At 31.5% G+C, this 18,634-nt stretch overlaps 1 protein-coding gene across 1 annotated transcript; it reads left to right on the top strand.

The window, feature by feature from the left end:
* Positions 1–4,463: 4,463 nt before the first annotated feature.
* Positions 4,464–17,769, top strand: LOC139498150 (uncharacterized). The gene is made up of 3 exons (XM_071286483.1): positions 4,464–4,784; positions 5,874–6,216; positions 15,731–17,769. Exon 3 carries the CDS (start codon positions 16,659–16,661, stop codon positions 17,718–17,720), a length of 1,062 nt encoding a protein of 353 aa, XP_071142584.1. The 5' UTR covers positions 4,464–4,784; positions 5,874–6,216; positions 15,731–16,658; the 3' UTR covers positions 17,721–17,769.
* The last annotated feature ends 865 nt before the right edge of the window (positions 17,770–18,634 follow it).

The following is an 18,634-nucleotide window of genomic DNA, read 5'->3' as shown; positions in this document are numbered from 1 at the left end:
AATACTTTTGAATTTAAAATCCATGGAGAAACCATAGACTTGTCTGGTAATTTTGTTATATTAGATATCACCATTCAGGACTATCGTATAACTTTGGCAGCAATATATGGACCGAATAATGATGAACCAGCCTTTTTTGACAACATAAAAAACAAAATATCCCACTTTGGCAACTCGTCAATTGTAGTCGTGGGAGATTGGAATGTTGTTCAAGATTATGAGATGGACACATTATATTATAGAAATGAAAATAACCCCCAGTCAAAAGCTAAGATACATGAGGTTATGCATGACCTTGATTTATTAGATATATGGCGCCTGCAACACCCTTTTGAAAAGAGGTACTCATGGAGGGGTCCAAATCGCAAACAAAGTCGTTTGGACTACTTCATGATTACCTCTGATATAGAAGCATTTGTAATTTCATCAGATATAGGAATTAGTTATAGATCGGATCATTCTCCAGTACTTATTGATTTAAAATTTTCAAGCCAAATTAGAGGGAAGGGTACATGGAAATTTAATAACAGTCTTTTGAAGGAAACTGAGTTTATTGAAAAAGTTAAAGGGGATATCAAAACTGTCATTGAAGAATATGAGTCTGATCCATCTATTGATATTGAGACAGAGGACAAACAGTTTAATATAAGCTATCAGCTTTTATGGGATATGATTAAGTTGAAAGTTCGTGGATCTGCAATCTCATTTTCGTCTTTCCGGAAGAAGGAACAAAATAATAAAGAAAAAGAATTATTATACAAGATATCATTATTAGATAAAAAAACTCATAGAGAATAACTTGCCATCAGTACAACAAGAAAGGGAAGGGTTGGGACTAGAATTAAAAGTAATAAGAGAAAAAAATGTTAAAGGGATAATTACAAGAGCAAAGGCAAGATGGCAAGTAGAGGGGGAAAAGGGAAGTAACTATTTTTGTAATTTGGAAAAAAAACATTATACAGAAAAAATTATTCCCAAACTTATTCTGGAGGACGAATCTGAGATAACGGATCCATGTATTATTAGAAATGAACAAAAACAATTTTATAAAAAATTGTATACCAGTTCTAACCCATTGTTACTTGAGACTCACAGGAGCACATTTCTTCAGCATGACAATCCTTTTATTACAAAAACTATTGAGGAAGAGGTGAAATCATGTGAAGGACCTTTATCAGTACAGGAATGTCTGTCTTCTCTTAAACATATGAAGAACTCTAAATCACCTGGTATAGATGGATTCACTGTTGAGTTTTATAAATTTTTCTGGAATGATATTAAATTCCCACTAGTAAGATGTTTAAATGAGGCTTTAGAGTATGGAAAGTTCTCTATCACTCAAAGACAGGGAATCATTACCTGTATACCAAAGGAGGGTAAGTCAAAGTTTTATCTTAAGAACTGGCGACCTATCACACTGCTGTGTGTAGACTATAAGATAGCTACAGCCAGTCTAGCAAATAGATTTAAAAAGGTCTTGGTAAATATAATTAGTCAAACACAAAAAGGTTTTCTTAAAGGTAGGTATATTGGCGAATGTACTAGATTTATTTATGATCTAATGGAAAAGATGGAAGAAGACGACATTCCTGGACTTTTACTTTTAGTCGATTTTGAAAAAGCTTTCGACACAGTCGAATGGTCTTTCATATATGAGGCTTTGCAGTTTTATGGATTTGACCATACATTTATAAATTGGATTAAGGCTTGCTACTGTGATGCTTCTAGTGCTGTGTTGAATAATGGTTATATTTCAGAATTTTTTTCATTAAAAAGGGGGGTCCGTCAAGGGATCATCTGTCTCCTTACCTATTTATTTTAGTGCTAGAATTACTAAGTGCAGCTATTAAAAATGACCCTGAGGTTGCAGGTGTAACAATTAATGACTCTGAATTTCTGTTTAGTCAATACGCTGATGATTCTTCCGTAGTCCTGGATGGTAACCAAAAATCCCTAAATCAGTGTTTATACTTGTTTGATAAATTTTCAGAATGTGCTGGACTTAGGTGTAATGTTGACAAAACCGAAGCCGTATGGATTGGGTCAAAAAAGGGTAGTATGGAAAAACTTTTGCCAGAAAAAAATCTTGTTTGGAACCATTCTGGGAGGTTTAAACTACTAGGTATATGGTTTGAACTTGCTAAAATGGATAAAACTCTATGTAATTTTACAGCCAAGATAAACAGTATCAAGTCATTACTCAATACTTGGGCTTATAGAGAACTGACATATATTGGGAGGGTTGTAGTTATTAAGACTTTAGCACTTCCCATTTTGGTCCAAGTTCTGACTGTCCTTCCTAACCCCCCAGAAGGGGTTTTGAGGGAGATTCAGAATATATTTTTTTAACTTTTTATGGAAAGGAAAACCTGATAAAGTGAAAAGGGCAGTGATAATGTCCGAACACTGTGATGGTGGTCTTAAGATGCCCAATATTTATTATTTTTGCTATAGTGTAAAAATGTCTTGGCTGTATAAATTATTAGATCCCCAAAACTACTCTCCTTGGAAAGTCTTGCTACTTAGTTATATACAAAAATTTGGGGGGGACAAGATTTTACACTTAAGTCAAGAAGGTTTACTTTATTTAGCAGAAAAAGTTAATCCATTTTGGCATGATATCCTGGTAAATTTTTCCAAGTTAAAAAATAAGCTTAAAGCTGAAAACAATACTGAAATTTTGACCCAGTCCATATGGCTGAATCCAAACATCAAAATAGATGGCAAGATGATTTTGAGGTTCAAATATGTTGAAAATAGTATATTCTTCATTAATGATCTTATGTCAGATAATAATACATTATTCTCATATGATGAATTTAAAAAAAAGTATGATATCAATACTAATTTTGTAGAATTTTATAGTATTTTAAGTGCGATTCCAAAGAGATGGAAAAGTATAATAGAAGGTAGTTCAAAACTGGAAAATATTGAAAATAAATTAATAGATAAAGTTAAAAAGGAACCAAAATCTTGTAAATTTTTCTATACATTATTTTTGGAGGATAATAAAGTGTTATCTTTATCTTCCCGTGAAAAATGGGATAGAGATTTAAATATGCAGATTGAGGATTGGAATGCTATTTATTCCATGCCCTTCATCATAACCAGAAACTCTTTTTTGCAAAACTTCCAATTTAAGATTGTTCATAGGATTCTACCATGTAATTCATTTTTATTGAAATGTAAATTAAAAGAAACTGAACTTTGTACTTTTTGTTCAGAAATTAAAGAAAATATTTTTCACATTTTTTGGGAATGTAATGTATCACAAAACTTCTGGCTATCCGTTATAGATTGGATTAAAAATTATGGCATTCTCCTGCCTTTCAGTGCAAAAGAAGTCATTTTAGGTGTGTCTGAGGATTTTGTCAACAGTAAAATAGTTAACAATATTTTGTTGTATTTCAAATATTATATATACAAATGTAGATGTAAGAACATATCCCCCACAAAATGTGGTGGGGTAGAATATTTAAAATATTGGATTAATATAGAAAAATACTCTGTATGTTTCTTAACCCCTGTACAAAAAGTAAAAATGGATCAGAAATGGCATTTGTTAGAAGCAGCTTTTATTTAACTTATTTGATTAATTAACAAAATCTTTTTGTAATATTTATATCTATATCTTATTATATCCATATGACTTAATTGATTTATCAAGTATTACTTTATTTTCAAAATGTGTATCGAATACTGTACTATGTAATTTCACATGTTTCATCATCAAAAATAAAATAATTACAAAAAAAAGTTATACAGAATTAAAAAAAAAATCAATGCGTCACCATAACGACTAGGATGAATACTTACAATTTATAAAGAACTCTTACTACTTCAAAACTCCTGCAGTATGACAGACTGTATTGTTCTGATAACAGGCTATTTAGAAAAAAAGTAGATAACGAAAGGTGAATATGAGTACTATATTTGAACACTATACATACAAACCGTATACAGAATGAAATAACAAGATGTGTTGTCACAGCAGTATTCTCAAATCTTAAAGGTTCCAATGTTATGATATTGAAATGGACTGTTATTGGTCTTTCCGTCATTTCATTTTACCCTTTGCATGTCCGTTGTCCGTTGTTTTGATGTGTTTGAAATCAACAACTGCATATCTTCAACTTGTATTCAAATATCAGTCAGAATTATAATGAACGAGTGCACTGAGATATTTTTTAAGCATGATCTATTTTTGATTATTATAATTCTTCTTACAAATTTCTTCTAAACGATTTTATTTGAAGACAGATGTTAACATTCTCCATTTAAACGCCTAGTGTAATATGTCTGTTAAAGTGTGTGTCTAGTCTTTCAAAAAAAAAAGAATTTTAAAGTGTGTTTATGTTATGATAAAACATCTAAATATAGACGTTTACCTAACGAATAGATTTAAACATTTTAAATTACATCGAAGTTATAAATAAATGATATCGTGACTTAGTTTATTTTGATATCGAAAGTGGAAATTCCTGTTGGATTGTTTATTAGCGTCCATTTTATATAGTATATATTTGTTGCTAGGGTTAACTTTTATTCATAAAATATTCATGCAGGAATGTAGATAATTTATATAGTAAACACATCTTTAAAGTTAATCAATACGTATAACGGATTACCAAAATGTTGAGTTGTGTAATCGTTTAACAACACAGAGAAAACAGTATTTATTCATGTGCATATAAGAACTGGTTGATTGTGATATTAAAAGTGGAAAATCCTGTTGAATTAGATGCAAGCATTCCTTTTATAAAAAAATACCATTTGTAGCAAGGGTAAGTTGTTATTCATGTAAGATTTATTGATGGTATGGTAATAAATCTTACACAGATATAAAAACATAATTAATACATATATATATATATTATATATAACGGATTACAAATATGTCGAGTTAGGTGAATGGATAACAACACAGAGATAACAGTGTTTATTCAGGAATCTGACTGGGAATAAACACGTTTTTATCCACAAGAGGAATTACAAAAATGTCATCACAACACCTGTTACGATATGACGAAGGAATTTCAGAAGCTCCCATTGGGGAATTAATGACGTAAATCTGTCAACAATACCTCGTTAATACAAAATCACACAATTAACACTTGAAATACTAAAATGTAATGTTTTATTGTTTTCATAAAATTATTTTCACAACAAATTATAAACTCCAATGCCGAACTATCAGGTTGGGTTTTTGAATATTTGTGTTGTTAAAAACAAAGCCATTAACACACATAAAAAGACAAAACATGAACTCTAAAACCTGTATTGAAAAAAAAATCTTAATAGGAAACAATTGTCAAAACGAAAAGCTACATTTAACATGTTTAATGGATTTTCTCAAAATATTTAGAAATAATACACATGTAATGAATACACATGATGAATTGTCAATGTTTAACAAATAACCATTGAGACAGATCTAGAGTTAATCCATGATATACGAGTAATGCAGGTCTCAGACAGGGTATACACTGTGACATTCCAGGGTTACGGCTTCAATCCCATTCGCCTTCAGCTCACAGAATCTAAACGCTAAGCTGGGATTGTCACAATATATACCCTGTATGAGACCTTATTACATTAAAATATAGCATGAGTTCGAATACAGGCAAGGCAAGAATCAAATTTTGCTTTCGCAAACATGCAGATTTATCATCGTTGTGCTGATATTTAAAATAATTATAAATATAATATGTTTGTTCAGCAGTGTATCGCTTTCATTGGTGATCCAATGACTGGATCTGTCGTCGATATGTTACTTTTTTAGATGTTTTTAAATATATTGTATATACACGTTGTTTGCATTATTCAAGTAGTATTACACTTAAGTAATATTGCACAATATATTCAATTTATAGTTAACAGCCAACATGAATCGGAACTCAAGAAATGATGAAAAGGATGACGAGCAAAATGTTCGAGGATTGAAAAAAATAACTTACTGGGAAAAATACGGCGTCAAACGTTTTCCTTATCCAGGAAGGCGCAGATACACACCATCACTTTACCAGTCTGAAGACGTAGGAATCGCAGTCTCAAATGACGTTTTCGGGCTAACAATCAGTCAGTTCGAACGAGTGCATAAAGCTTGTTTAGACAGAAGGAAATCACGAGAACAATATATAATGAATCTAAGATATCCGGACAAAACTTCGGATGAATATATGGAATACTTACAGGACAGTACAGATTACTATAAAGGTAATTACATATTCATATTGAAAAATGCATAGAAAATCACAACGTAAAATTAATGTTGATATTTTATAATTTAAGAATATCTTTGAACGAAAGAATGATATACTTAGTTTAAAATTGAAAAAGATGACATTGACCTCATTCTCATAGTTCAATGGTCAAAACTAAGTTTTGGTAATTTTATATAATATTATATGCCAAAAGTCAACTATATTTGGTGTATGGAAATATATTATGAAATTGAGAATGGAAATGGGGAATGTTTCAAAGAGACAACAACCCGACCAAATAAAAAACAACAGCAGAAGGTCACCAACAGGTCTTCAATGTAGCGAGAAATTCCCGCACCCGGAGGCGTCCTTCAGCTGGCCCCTAATCAAATATATACTAGTACAGTGATAATGAACGCCATACTAATTTCCAAATTGTACACAAGAAACTAAAATTAAAATAATACAAGACTAACAAAGGCCAGAGGCTCCTGACTTGGGACAGGCGCAAAAATGCGGCGGGATTAAACATGTTTGTGAGATCTCAACCCTCCCCCTATACCTCTAACCAATGAAGAAAAGTAAACGCATAACAATACGCACATTAAAATTCAGTTTATATGTCAGTCCCGCAGGTTTTGTTTGACCATGACCTCAATTTCACGGTTCATTGCAAAGTGTTGAGATTTGTGTTTTGGTCTATTTTTTTAAAACTATAAGTAATAGGTCAACTATATTTGTTGTATGGAAGCATTGATAACTGTATATGTCTGCCTGGCATGGTTCATCTGACCTTTTCTTCATTCTCATGGTTCATTGGTTCATTGGTCTTTGTTACATGTAAGTTATCTTGGTTAATGTTAAACTTATGTGACAGTTGTAATAAAGCTTTATAAGTAGGACTATCAACATAATAGGAATGATTAGAAAAGAAGGCGAGACATTTCAGCATGCACATTCGAAACTATCCGTATGATGGTTTTTTCACGAGATGAACACAAAATCAAACGTTTGATAACAAATGCCATTGTCAACAGAGTGACAATTAACTGATAGAAAAACTTGTGGTAGGCCACAATGCGATATGAATCGAAAGCTTGACATTTTTTTTGCTTGATGGGGATAAGTATCACGACTAATATAACTTCAAGGTAAATTCAAAAACTGACAAAAAATCAAACGGTAATAATAAATGGGATAAGTGAAACACAACTTTCGTATACCTGACTTTCTACTAGTATTTCCCGACAAAATTGGCGAGTTGGACCTGATTCAATTGCTGAAGATGCATCACAATTGGATGACAGTTGTTCATTGTTCTGTCATATTGACAAAAGTGGTTTATCAACCCAAATAGATATAAAATACGCTTCATTTGATAAAATTCGTCCTAATTAAAATAAATATTAATATATCTATTAATGTATTTTAAGTTTAAAAATATCGATTTGACAATAAAGTTGAGATTTAAAAAGTACAAAGCTGACACAAGTACACACCTACTATCTTTATTTCGTATTTAAAGGTTCCAAAATCAATCAGTGTTATAGTAAGGTGTTCATCGTCGAGAAAAACGTCCCTTAAACGAGTTTTTACGCTTATTTTTGTTGGTAAATTATAGGAAAATCATTATTTGTTAAAGTCATGATTGTAGTCGAAAGTTCTCATGGTAACGATTTTTGAAATTTTGTGTTTTTACAGGATACCCATTAAATCCCGTATTGGAATGGATATCTTTAACACAAAAAAAATCAATACTTACGCTATTTTTTCGTGGTGAAAACAGTTATTCTACCATGGCGTCCTTCTAACGCATTGGTTACACACCCGTGGTAAAATATGAATATATGTTCCGAGCATACTCCAATGGCATATGCTTGTTTAACACATAAAAGATATATATAAATTATCAATAAAATTCATCCAAATCTATTTAAACCCGTTATTGTATATAGTTTGAGCATGCCACTAATTCTATTAACTGCGTTCTTTTACGCCAATCTAAAAGTGTGTTAATTTATGGGAACAGCAAATATTTGCCTCCACCTAGAGCGCTTCGATCCCAAAGAATTGCCGTATTAGAATCGAACTATTACACCAGGGCTTGAATATATCTGTTTTTACCACTGGTTGGCCCTTTATGACAAATATTTTACCCTGAGCGATATTCAAGACCCTGTGAATCATTTCTTAACTAGAATATAGTTTATCAACTAAATATATATGATATAACAAAATTGGATTTTTTTTAAATGATGTTGATATAAATATTTCAGCATTCAAGTAAGACTAACATGTTGCTCTAAAGTTACCACATGTTCAGCAACAGTAGAATTATTATTTGTATCTTCATGCAATTGTTTGCTCTGATTAAGCGATAAGACGCAGTGCGTGTGTGTGCCAACTTTCGTGTGTGAGATAAAAGTCGTTTATAAAACTGAAGAAATAAGCTTTAAGAAACACAAATTATGGAAACATTTTGGTATTGATAAAGAATGGATTATCCCGTGATATAATCATTGTTTTGCTTACACTTTTAGGTCATTAACAAGGACAGTAGACACTCATTACATTTCTCAGTTTTGCTTAGTGTGTAGTTGAGTAATTTGTTTTGAAAAGCTAGATAACTTAGTTAATTATTATTATCTTTGAAAGAATAATATGCACAGTGTCTGTTTTTCAAGACTTTCAAATGTTTATTGAATATATATTCTGTTATAATTGTAAATCGGTCAATTTCGTGTCACATTCGGGATAAAGCACATCAAGACTATGTTATTGTTTTGCATGATTTATTTGTTACCAAAATACCCCCTCGTTGTAAAAGACAACTAAAATGTAGCATCGATATTTCTATGATAAATAAAACAGCAGAAACAACTACAATAATTCAAAAGCTACATGTATATGCTTGTTTGAGCAAATTTATAATGCCAAGGACCTATCTGTAAATGACAAGATATCAGCTGGACATTTTACTTCGTTTGTTGCTACACATTCTATTCTTATTCTACGCCTTTCATGAGCAAACATTTATTTTTCTTTGTTACACATCTATATCCTTAAATATCATTCATTTCACGTTGCAAAGTATTTATTTTCATCCGGTCTTTGGCAAAGTCGGTGATTTTCAGTTCACACCAGGCCAAATTATTTACTTTCAGAATCCTCCTCTCGAATTCAAACGGTCGTTCCCTGTAAACTTGGGGAAGGGAGTTATCAAATCATAGCCTGCTTTATAAGTTTACGATCATAACAATTATTACCGTAATAAGTTAACTAAGATTACTTTTTACAGATTTTTTTTACTAACTGACAGAACGATGTCGAAATTCTTTGAAAAAAGATAAAGAATAAGATGTACATACAGTCTCTACGCGATGTAGCATTTGTTTGATGAAGTGGCGTAAAGCTATCAACGATCAATCTATGATTAAATCCTGTATATAAAGGCAATAGTAGTATACCGCTGTATATGTCTGTTTCAAACCTGGATCGAACCGGTATTTGAGTGGTTATGGTTGTTTCAAGTCTGTTAATTTGTTTGAGCCAATTCTTTTGTTATACATTATACCGTTATTTTTCTCAAATGAATTGTTTCAATGTTTGTATATCCGGACCTTTAATAGCCAACAATACGATATGAATTGTTTCATTGTCGAAGACCGAACACTTGCCAACACGGATTATTTCCGCATCTTCTGATAGTAATTTATAGGTATTACCTGCAATTAACAGTTTCAATGTCCCATGCAAATGAAGTAAGGTACAAAAGTTTTAAAGTCTGAAAAGACCAGTTTTTGTCTTAATTTGCATAAGTTTTCACTCTACATTCTCCAAAATTATGACTTGTGTTTTAATTTTTCTTGGCAAATTCTTATTTATATTAAATTTGCATGAAATTTACTCGACGTATTCTCGACATTCTGCATATGGTCTTAATTCCTATATCTATTAAAATATTTTGACAAATTCTTCACATTTAAATACTGTCTTGAAATTTCTGGACATATTCTCGACATTCTTATTTTTTTCAGTATATCTTTAAATATTCTGAACATTTTATATTGTGTCTTAAATTTACTCGACTGTTCTGAGACCTACAAAATTCATGATATAACTTAATCTTAACTTATCTTAGTACGACAAAGTGTTTGATATACTGTTGTTTCAAGTTACACTTCTAACAACAAAAATAAAAGTTGGGCATGTACAATAATTTATCTTTTGGTATATAAATAATTTTACAAACAGTTTTTAAATAATTACAAATTTTGATTCCTGACAAAATAAATGATTAAAACCAATCAGACTGTAGACATATTTCATTCAACATTCATAATATTCAATGTTGATATGGTAAATGATTATTGTACCAAAATGTGGTTTATATAAATAGCAAATCATGATGATATACAAATCATTCATTTAACAGAAAGAAAACATTGTGTAATGTCATCTGTTGGAATATGTATTAAGTATCACGCATAGACAGGATGTACCCTATACCATTAAGGTATTCCACAACCCAGATTACACACAACTGTAAAATAGAAATTGCTGCTTTACCTGTTATCAGCTAGACAACTTATCAGTTGACTGAACATGCCGCTACAATTTAAAAAGTGTGTTGAGAGATGAAAATGAAAATCATCATTTTGATGATCAATGAAAAATTGAATTAAAATTGATATTCTTCATTAAAATTATGCAGTTAATTAGTTTAGCATACAAAGAAATTGAATAATTCCCAAAGATTAAAACAAAATTATTATCTACTACAGTAATAGTAAGAATGTTCACATTTCAGGCGAAATGTATACTGTGGAGAAAGTGTTAAGACATATTAAAGAAAGTCAAAAATATGTCAAGACATATTCAGACATTTTTAAGATAGTCAAGAATATGTTAAGACATATTTAGACATTATTAAGAATGTCAAAAATATGTCAAGACAGACCGAGACAAAATTAAGACAGTCAAGAATTGGTCGAGACTTATCTAGACTCTTATCAGATGGTACAGGAAGTGTCTAGAATTTTTCAAACCATGTTCATACTCTCAACACATTTGTCAAGAAAAATCAAGAACCTTATTAGACAAATTCATACTATGTCAAGATTTTGTTTTAAATTAGACAGGCAAATTAAGAATGTCGAGTAAAAATTCATGCAAATTCAGACAAAAACTGGTCTTTTCTGACTTTCTGACTTTTGTAGTGGATGAACTCGGCTGCAAAGACATGTACACTGTGTTTCCATCCCATAGACAAAAATATAATTGACCCGCTAATTAAAGTATCTGAGATAAGGACTTGATCACTAAGACATAACCTAGTTCATATTATAAATGAAATGATGTCGATGTAAGGTTAACCACGTATGACCGACATGTTGCACGGCTACTTTTTATTACCACCCAAATATAGATATCGTAGACCTCACGATAAAAGAGATGCGAAGAATATCAAAGGGGCATTCAAACTCACAGGTCAGAGATTCAAATAACGAAACAAAACCTTATACAGTATTCAAGAAGTCACTAAACAATGAACATAAAGTCAAGGAAAATAATGATATGACAATTACAATGAATTTATATATTTTCGTCCCATAATGTACAAACATGAATCCAGTATACCTTCAATCTGAGACTGGCTTCGAATGCGATTGTAAACAGAACAACTGAAATTAGCTTTCTACAAAAATCCTGGTTGGTTAGCTTTTAAATTAACATAAGACAATGCAACGATACAGCTACTGCAAGTTTATTATTAAATATTATTTCAATCTGATATATGTTAACTCGCATACTTGCGTAATCGTATATGTAAGCTCAGATGCGGATAACGTATTCCCAGATCTATATTTAAGATTGATGTTATTACAATACTCTTTTTGTGGGTATTCATCAGGTCATTTGTAGACAAATGTATGCTAAAATAATTTTGTAAGATGGAGTTATTAACTTGTTTCGTGTTGTATTGTTTGTTTACATATCTTTGATGCAGTCTTTTTTTTATCTATGTAGAGTACAATTATACTCATACCTGCTCATTGAATTCATTACACGTTAATATTACACAGGTTTTGGAACTAATTACAATTACATGTACTTCCACACTTGCCAAAGAAAAAAACTGAATTGTGTAAAAAAAAAAACCACTACGATCACCTTTCATCAAAAGACCGACAGATAACATTTTGGAAAGATAACTTATGAATGTTAACAACAAAAGAATATCTCGAGAAATCACTTATAACGAATGCTATGAAAAAAATCAGAATTTTTACATTTTAATAAGTCAAGATGACTTGATCAATCAGGTGAATGAAATTTGTAAATGTGCACCATATAAGTATTAGTACAAATGTCAATCTCGAACTGTATTTGGCAGCATCAATATCAAATAATTTCTAAATATAGAACCTTTAGTTTTAATCCTTTTTTTCTATACATGCGTATATGTAGAAGCGACAAGTTGTCTTCACGATTGTTGTTTTCTTTGACATTTTAGCGTTGACCTTTGACCCAAATTTAAGAAAATCGTGACCACTGTAGTCAACGACGACATCGATATTTCCTTTATATCCGTTTGTTATCCTTTTTTAATGATGTCAAATTCAGCCGTGTGTTATCCGTTAACCCAAATCGATAATGTTTGTTGGTTGGCACTCTACTATTTCACACGTACAATTGCATACGGTCGACATGTTAACATGTCAATAATTGGGACACAGCAGCCAACGCTGTATAACCATACACCAAAGACAAAAAAATCAACCGACTGAAAAATTCCAGGAAAAAATCACATAAACTAAACATGAACGCCAGCTAAAAAAATGTAGACTGTGAATTTGATAATTGTCAATGACATCAAAATCAAAAGCAATTACCATTTTTGTTAGTAAATCGCGTAAATAGTAATTACAATTTCTCGAGTAAGTAAGCGTAAGTAAAACATAATATTAACGGTTAACAAAATAAGAACAACACTGTAAAATTACCTACTTTAAAATTCAAATGGTTTCATTTGTAAAATATGCAAATGCTCAAATTAACGCGGTTGTTAATTTAGGATAAATGTAAACAAATCAAGCAAAGGTAGATATCTATGTGATTTTTTTAAGCTATAGTTCAGGGAAATATATCAAGGGGACCCAGTGAGACAGGTTTGGGTGGTAAAGAAAAATCTTCATCCGGTCAACTTGTGTTAAAGAGTATAAACATAATATTGAGATATCGTCCAGGAGACTTGCACAGTTGGTTCCGATGGAATACCGACAACCGGGTTCCCTTATTAATACATATGTTGTGAAAAGTAAAATCACAAAAATATTGAACTAAGGGGAAAATCAATTCGGAAAGTCCATAATCACATGCCAAAATCAAATAACAAAACGCATCAAAAACGAATGGACAAAAACTGTCATATTCCTGACTTGGTACAGGCATTTTCAAATGTAGAAAAAGGTGGATAAAACTTAGTTCTATACCCCTAACCCTTTCACTATAATAACAGTCTCATCAAATTCCGTTATATTTACATGATGCATTAAATAAACAGTCACAATTAATAAAATAGTCAAAACATGGGTACATCAGTCATCATCGTATAACAATTTTAAAATGAACACAAAAAGATCTTCTATCTACGAACACATTGATTGATATGAGTGTCTGACGTCAGAATTTTTTTTTATACGTCACATAAAGTTGTCGTTCAATGTGCAAACAAACAGTTTTAAAATTTACATAGGCAATGTAAGCATACAGGGTTAAAAAATCAAAAGTATGTAAGAATAAATTACAAAAATAGACCAAGATTTAAACTAGTCCAAAAGTTATAGGTAGAATTTATGAGAATTCCAAAAATAGTTAATTCCACTACGCGATTGAATTATTTTGACGTTTGTGGTTCAAAGTATATAATGATTCACAATAGAAATACATCATAATTATATTTAATAGACCAATATATTACTGACGGGATCTTTTAAAGTACAGAGTCACGAAATTAGAACAAAATACATACAAAGAGTCGCATATACAAAACAAACCACCAAAAAATGAAAGCCAATACAAACACATTGAAGAGATGTATAAGTACCGAGCCACGACAAACGGATATCACATAAAACCATTTAACAGTAAAAGGGATATTAATAATAGAACAAAGACAAATGAAAGAACAATAAAACATGTTATTAAGATGATAAACAACATCAGTACGCAGAATATATACACCAAGAGCATCGTGTATTATTTGAGAAGTTGATACGGAATATGTACCAACAAGGTCTTGGTACCTTCCGATGAACTTATTTTGAAAAAGGACGAGACGTTCTTTGACATACCCCTGGTTCATCAACGTTCTACTCAGACACTTATGACGTTTCACAAAGTCTGAGTAGGAGCTGGAAGCTCTTGAATATCGAATAAGTTGGGAAATATATATTCCATATGCAGGTGAAGTTGGTATATTACTACTAAGGTAGGGGGAATTTATAATTTCAAAATCAAATTCGTCTCGTTTGTCATAGATTCTGGTACTGAGATGACTGTGTAAGTCAAATTCGATATATAAGTCTAAAAATGAGGCGGAGGAAGCTGTGTCTGTTGTTTCTTTAATCTCTATAGTTCTGGGGGATATATCAATGGAACCCAATCAGAAAAGTTCGAATTGCCTATGGACAGAACATCATCAATATATCTGAAAGTGAAATTAAATAATCTGGCTTCTTTGATTCTCTTGTTTTTGACAAGTGTCTGGAGGAACTCTGATTCATATAAAAATAAGAAGAGGTATGCAAGAAGAGACGCACAGTTTGTTCCCATAGAAATGCCGACAATTTGTTGGAAAAGTCTACTTCCAAACTCAACAAATATGTTGTCGATAAGAAACTCCAGCATACTGACCACGTGTTCTTCTGTGTAGCATGTTTTACCTTTTTGTTTGTCACAATTAACGAAATATGCCTTATGAAATCTCAAAGTAATAAATTTATAGCGTATGCTACCATTTTTATGTTGAAAGGCATTATGGATAATTTCTTTTAGGCGATTTTTCAATTTTACATGGGGAATGGTGGTATACAGGGTTGAAAAATCAAAAGTTTTGATGGAACTAATTTCAGAAAAAGACCGAGATTTAAAATTGTCTAGAAGTTCTTTAGAATTTTTAAGAATCCACATATAGTTAATACCACTACGCGAGTAAACAGTGCATAAAGGGACCGCTTTCACTTTCGATGCAAACGGTCATGTTTGGTTTGCAGTTCCTTCTACTCCTCAAGTTTTACATTATTACCTTTATTTATCTCTTTTCGATTCAAGAAAGTAATTATCGGTGATAAAATATTCACGATACTAGATACCGACCATGTCTACATTTAACTCTCTATTGATCATGTTGATGGTGTAATATAAAAGTTCGTTTGAAATAATCAGCAGTGAACACAAATATATATATGTGAATGCCATGACAATTTTTAGATAAATAATGGCATAAAAAATGTGTTTTATAGATGACGTGTCCTGGACGGGAAAAGATTTGAAGGACGTATACTTATACGAGCACTTAGTGAAAACAGCTGGTTCTGATGTAGAGATCCGTAAAAGGCAACAATTATTTATCACAAAAGATATGATAAATAATGAAATTATGATAAACATGGGTACAAATATAACAGATATATCGAGTGGAAGTTTAGCAGAAGGGATAGATTTACCAGGTAGTGATATGGATATAATGTTCGTCATCGAAAACTTAGATGTAATACGGGATGTAAGGAATATCAAACATTCAGTACAAAGGACAACATTGGTTATGGAGAATGATAATGATTATCCTGGTTTTACTAGACTCCGATTGGCAGCAGGAGGGGATGGGGAATCTTTCTTTACGCAACCCAATTGCTTTGAAAGTACAAGACAAGGTTTATATTTGTCAGTCAACTCATTTGTTGATAATATAAATAGTAAACTCTCCGATTTCAAGCTCTCATCTCACGGCCCCTGCTTATCAAATAACAATAAAATGTGGATATTGCATTTTGTCTACGAAGTAAATACACACCTTACAATGCGTTACCCTGGGCATCGCGTCACCGATTGCAATGGCCGCCTAATTACGTAATTGATAAGATAAAAAATTATGGATGTTTGTTAGTACCTATTGGACCAAGCACTTTGCCAGATTGTAATGTATTATGGAGATTATCATTCTCTGTGGCAGAAAAACAACTTGTACATTCGTTTAACTTCACTCAACTGTTGTGCTACTGTCTCCTTAAATTAACATTAAAACATATTGTTAACGCAAACAAAGATGCCGAAAGTTTGTTGTGTTCTTACTTTCTGAAGACAGCACTTTTCTGGGTCTCAGAAGAAGTTGATATTGACACATTTCACTCATCTAAATTATATTCTTGTTTTTATCGCTGTCTTAGCAAAATGATTTTATGGGTAAATAAATGTTATTGTCCAAACTATTTTATTCCTGAGCATAATATGTTCCGAGGGAAAATCAATGCAGATAATAATAAAATACTAATTATTGTGTTGAATAAAATAAAGTGTGACGGAATTCATGGATTGATACATAGTTGTTTTCAATACGAAAATGAACATCATAGTTTATTAAGTACAAAGCTTGAACCTTCATTTATTAGATTAGACTTACTATTTTACAGGATATCTGATAGCAGTAATGGTGTTCTGTATAACATTTCCAGCTGTTTAAAATCACTTGAATTTATTGAATATTTACTTAAGTCGAAATCATGTGCATTTATTGTTGATGTATGTAAATGGCATCAGGCCAAGGCAAATCAATTTGCAGCGCAAAGACTACCATCACCAACAGTAACGACTGAAAGGTATAACATACACAAACGTTATCACAGACATTTACAAGACGGTATTAAAGCAGATGCTGTCTCTGGTTGGGTGTTATATGCGTCGTTTTATTATGTCACAGGACAGTTCAATGTTACACTTAGACTAACGGAGTATGTTCTTTCAAGATGTTCACCTGATATGGTACTGATAGGCTGTCAAAATTACGATGACGTACATATAAATTATTACAGAAATCGTGTACATTCCACAATGACAATTCAGGAAAAAATGAGAATTGCAGTCGTAAACCAAGTTACGTACTTACAGCATTCATCATTAATACCAAAGGAACTGCAGGTGATGGTGAAAAATGTTGAAATGCGTATATATCCTATTTTCATGTCTTACTGTCTTAGATTTCTATGCTATCATCATGTAGGTGATATTTTAAACAGACAACATGCTTTACATGATTTATTCTCAACACTTAAACAACGAAATTTAATTAGTTCAAATACATTATCTCATTCGTTAACAATACTTGGAATATGTTGTGAAGTAATTGATGATAAAGACACAGCCTATCAGTGTTATGATAGAGCTTTACAATGTGATGGTTATATATGTGCTACAGCAGAAGTAAGAAGATCAAAACTCTTGACAGATTTGATATAATCGTGTGTATTAACAATATCAGAGTATTTGTAAAAAATCAGTCAAATAAGATGTGTATCATCGGATCATTATTTGATATAGCTGCAGGTAGCACTTAATAGTTAGGTGTGTAGTTTTGAATTTTCGCCCCTGTGCATTTTTAAAATATAAGAGCTTGTGTGTAATATAATTCATTGTTTGATAGCTGAAAATTAAATTAGCCTTCAAATTGGGTTTATTTGAACATCACGATTATGTAATGTCTTTTATATAGGCTGTTTTCTTTGTGACAGTCCGTATTTGCATACCTATACCATACATTGTTCCAGCAATTATTTAATGTCTTTTCCCAAATTTTTGTAGAACGAACTTTGTGATTAAATTTTACAGACAAATAAGGCGAAAGACACTCATTTTTTTTTGTATTTGATCATAAGGAAGATTAATGTCAACAGTTCGTAAAAAGGTATCTTCTAGATTGATTCTAGTTTTGGGCTGATATATTACATTTTCACCCCCTTTTTGCAATATTTTATGGTAAATAAATGCAGAATGTTGCCATTGATACATATAAAAGTAATTATATTCCACCCTTTTAACTTTTAAAAATCAAATATATGGACGCTACTGATTACATACATATGCATATGTACAACACAAACGATGAGATTAATGTATTAGAAATCCAGGAATAGCAGATGATAACATATTTGGTGTTTCGTCATTAATTTTATTTTCTGTGGAGTGCTACGTCATTCTTCCTGTACAACAGTAAGTTAACACATTACATAACTAGTCAGATACTGTAAACATTTGTCATTAATACCATAAATAACAAAAGAGTCTAGGTGGACTCTACAATCATTAAAGCAACCTTGTAAATTTAAGTGTTAAATTATATCTAGTACACATTTTTTTCACAAAATAAAGTTTGA

The sequence above is a fragment of the Mytilus edulis genome, chromosome 12, assembly GCF_963676685.1.
Source record: "Mytilus edulis chromosome 12, xbMytEdul2.2, whole genome shotgun sequence".
Lineage (NCBI taxonomy): Eukaryota > Metazoa > Mollusca > Bivalvia > Mytilida > Mytilidae > Mytilus > Mytilus edulis.
This window is presented reverse-complemented; position numbering and strand designations above follow the sequence as displayed.

What these genes read in the sequence shown, in the direction of transcription:
- LOC139498150 (XM_071286483.1), top strand. Translation starts at nt 16,659, where the DNA reads ATGATTTTATGGGTAAATAAATGTTATTGTCCAAACTATTTTATTCCT.